At 38.4% G+C, this 3160-nt stretch overlaps 1 protein-coding gene across 1 annotated transcript in view; it reads left to right on the top strand.

The window, feature by feature from the left end:
• Positions 1–3160, top strand: part of SASS6 (spindle assembly 6 homolog (C. elegans)) — a 13663-nt gene that overhangs the window by 1904 nt on the left and 8599 nt on the right. The window contains exons 2-3 of the mRNA XM_010006656.1: positions 716–776; positions 2526–2605. Coding sequence (XP_010004958.1) covers positions 716–776; positions 2526–2605 — 141 coding nt within the window. The remainder of the gene's footprint in view (positions 1–715; positions 777–2525; positions 2606–3160) is intronic.

Raw genomic sequence — 3160 nt, 5'->3', positions numbered from 1 at the left:
GGACGGGCGGGCCCGGCTGGCCAGGCCGGTGTTTGCGCGTCTCCCAGGCCGCAGCGGTTGCCCCGCGGGCAGGCCCGGCCTCCTCTGCCTCCTCCTCCTCGCTCCTGGAGCCTTTCAGCTCCCTCGGTCCTGCCCCACGGCGTGGGCCAGCCCACTTGTCCATCTCGATCTCTTTTTTGGTATTTTATGTGAAGTATCTACTCAGGATATGGTGAATTTCGATAACGTAGGTCCTGTCTGGATTAGACAGCGTGTGTAGGCGTTGAGTCTACTCTGGTTTGTCTGTATTGGAAGGCACAGAAAGGATGTCTGTGGGTGCACTTCATAATGCACGTAACTTCTCAGATGACTCAGCAAGAAGTAAATGAAAGGTAACACTGTATAAATTATTATCAAAAGTTTCAGTAATCGTTCAGAAATGTCAGCAGTCTTTTCAAACAGTTCTGGTTTCTGGACAAAGTTTTAAAACTTCTGCTTGCCAGTTACAGTTTGGTGGATAACAAGCAACAAAAAACCCACAAAACTCTGATCTGGCTGAGGAACTGTAAAGATATGTGAAATTATGAGGTGAAGTAGTCACCAATGGGAACTTTCTTAGTATTTCTGTCTAAGTTTTTGTTTTCAGTATGTCCTCTCATTCCTGTGGTGGGGCTACACACATAGTTTGGAGAATGTTTCCTTGATTTGTTACTAAGTTTCATCTTTTTGTACACAGGAGATTAAATGTTCGCGTGAATATTGAGCTACTGTCGATTTCTAATCCTGTTCATAAAAAGGTTTGTGGATTAGTTATATTTTTGTCATTCATTAGATATTATTTGATTTTCATTTTATAAGAGGACAAATAGGCAAAGGAAAAGCAAAACATGATTTAAAATGTTTTTAAAAATATGATTTCTTGAGTTGGTTTTGAGTGGGTTTTTTCCAAGCCTTTTTAGCCCTCTCTTTTAGTTTGACTGTTCATGGATCTTAGTAAACTTGCAAATTAAGAGTATTCGGAGATCCTCAGAGGGACCTGAGCTAGGACATAAGGGCAGTCTCACTTCCAATGCACTCAACACTTACTCAAGAAGGTAAAGCAGTGGCTGTCTTTCCAAAGGCCTCATCTTAACTAGCAAAAATGACAACTTCTTGTAGATGTAACATTTTGCTTTTTTATTGATAAGCATGTTAGGCTTTGAATATTTGGAATTCATCCAGTGGGGGTGGGAAGGCAGTGAAAAAAAATTATCAGAAAAAATACCAATGAGATTTCTGCTCGAGGTTATAAAATCTTTTTTTGTTGTGTGTCTAATTTGTCACTTAAACTGTACATCCACCTGCCCTGTTAAGATTGGTCATTAGTTGGTTATAGTGTTTACTGAGCAGCGGTTTGTTTGTAAAGGAATGCAGCATATTTTGCAAGATTTTGTTGACTGTGACAATAATAACATGAAGTCTGAGGAGGCAGTTCAGTTAAGAACTGTGTGCCAAGGTGCAGCCTGTGTCAGCAGGAGCCTGGAAATCCAGTTGGGTACATTAGCAAGTCAGTATAAAACATAACTTCAAGTGCTTGGATCCATTAATGGGACATCAAACCAGGCACCATTCTTATCCTACCCTAGCTGGATTGGGGTGGCACCAGTTCCTACATAAGCTGGCTGCGCATTTTAATTAATAAGTTTGTTTACCCATCTCCAACTGTTTTGTTAGTGTTGCTGTTATCTGAATTACTGAGACTTGTTTCAGTTGGGAATATGTTCATATGCTATGGTCACACTTCAGTTATGTTAGAAGAGCTGTCAGGTTTCTAGTTCCTTTCTTTCCTCTGCCAAGTAATTTATTATTCACACAGGTTTGAGCCTTGTAGAGAACAAGTGTCTAAAGTACCAGGTGTTTCGCATAACCCCAGCCTGGTAATGAAAGACTAAGGTTTACAGAGAAGGCAGCTTTTCCAAAACCCTGGGTAGATTTCCAACAAACAATTTATTTTTAAAAACTAAGCAGCATAATGCTACACCTTCTCTTATGAGTTTACTGGACTTCAGCTGTATCTATTTTATGTTTGTTTTGCAAGACTCTGTATAAAAAAAGAAAATATATAAAAATCTTCAGAAAGTGGCTTCTTAAACTTTTTGAAGCAGTGTGCTCTAATGAACTTCCAGTTGTGGGAATGATGTGTTTGTGATGCACAGTGGACTACTAGAGCTACACCCTATTTAATGATGGGAAAAATAGAAAATACATTTTTTCTGTAAAGTTATGAAAACACATTGAATCTTGAAGCCTTTGCTGCTCAAAGTTGAAGGTTTTTACTTGGTTTGTTTTTGTGATAGTTTTCCTTCTTTTTCCCACTGTAATATTTGAAGTTGTGTTAAATGTTAATGTTTTCCACCTTCTGAATTAGTTGCCACAATTCTATCTTCTTATTTTTGGTTAAACAGTAAAAACATTAAATACTGTTTGCAATATTAGTGTATATTTAAACAATCCTACAGGGTGGTTTATAGTATTTTAAATAATATGTAAATGTCTGTCTTTTTCAGGATTTAGCTGTTCGATTGACTGATGATACTGATCCTTTTTTTCTTTATAACCTTGTCATATCTGAGGAAGATTTTCAAAGGTAAATGAAATTAAGGCTTCTAAATGGCAAAAAAGAATGAAGAAATATTTTTAGCTTAGAATGATCTCAGTATTTAGGTTTTGGCGTTTTTCACTTGTGGGATTCTGTCAGTGTTTTGGTAGTATTGTCCTCTTTGACCAGTTGGTGAAACAGCCAAGTGCAGGAAAGTGATTTAATCAAGGTTATACAGATGAATGACAGAATCCTGATGTGAAGTTCTTGGCATAGCTGCACTACCACAGCTTATATTATTGTTTGCTGCTTCTGTTTATCGGAACTACTTCTTATAGACAATTGTATACATGTGAGCTATTTCCAAGAAATCATTACAAGAGGAAAATCTGTTTGCATGGGCATGGATTCACAGACCTGAGCCTTTGTTGTCTAAGTTTCTTGCATACTGATGATACTATTTGGTCTCATTTCACTTGCTTGGAATTTGATAATCAAATCTGGGCATCAGGCATGAACATTTCAGCTTTATTCTGCTTTCTTGTTTGGGGGGGGTCTAGGAAGGGTCTGGAGGGGTCTGGGAAGGGTCTGTGAGGGGTCTGG

The sequence above is a fragment of the Chaetura pelagica genome, unplaced genomic scaffold (genome assembly GCF_000747805.2).
Source record: "Chaetura pelagica isolate M959 unplaced genomic scaffold, ChaPel_1.0 scaffold69, whole genome shotgun sequence".
Taxonomy (NCBI): domain Eukaryota; kingdom Metazoa; phylum Chordata; class Aves; order Apodiformes; family Apodidae; genus Chaetura; species Chaetura pelagica.
The sequence above is the reverse complement of the archived record's forward strand: the minus strand, read 5'-3'. Positions and strand labels throughout refer to the sequence as shown.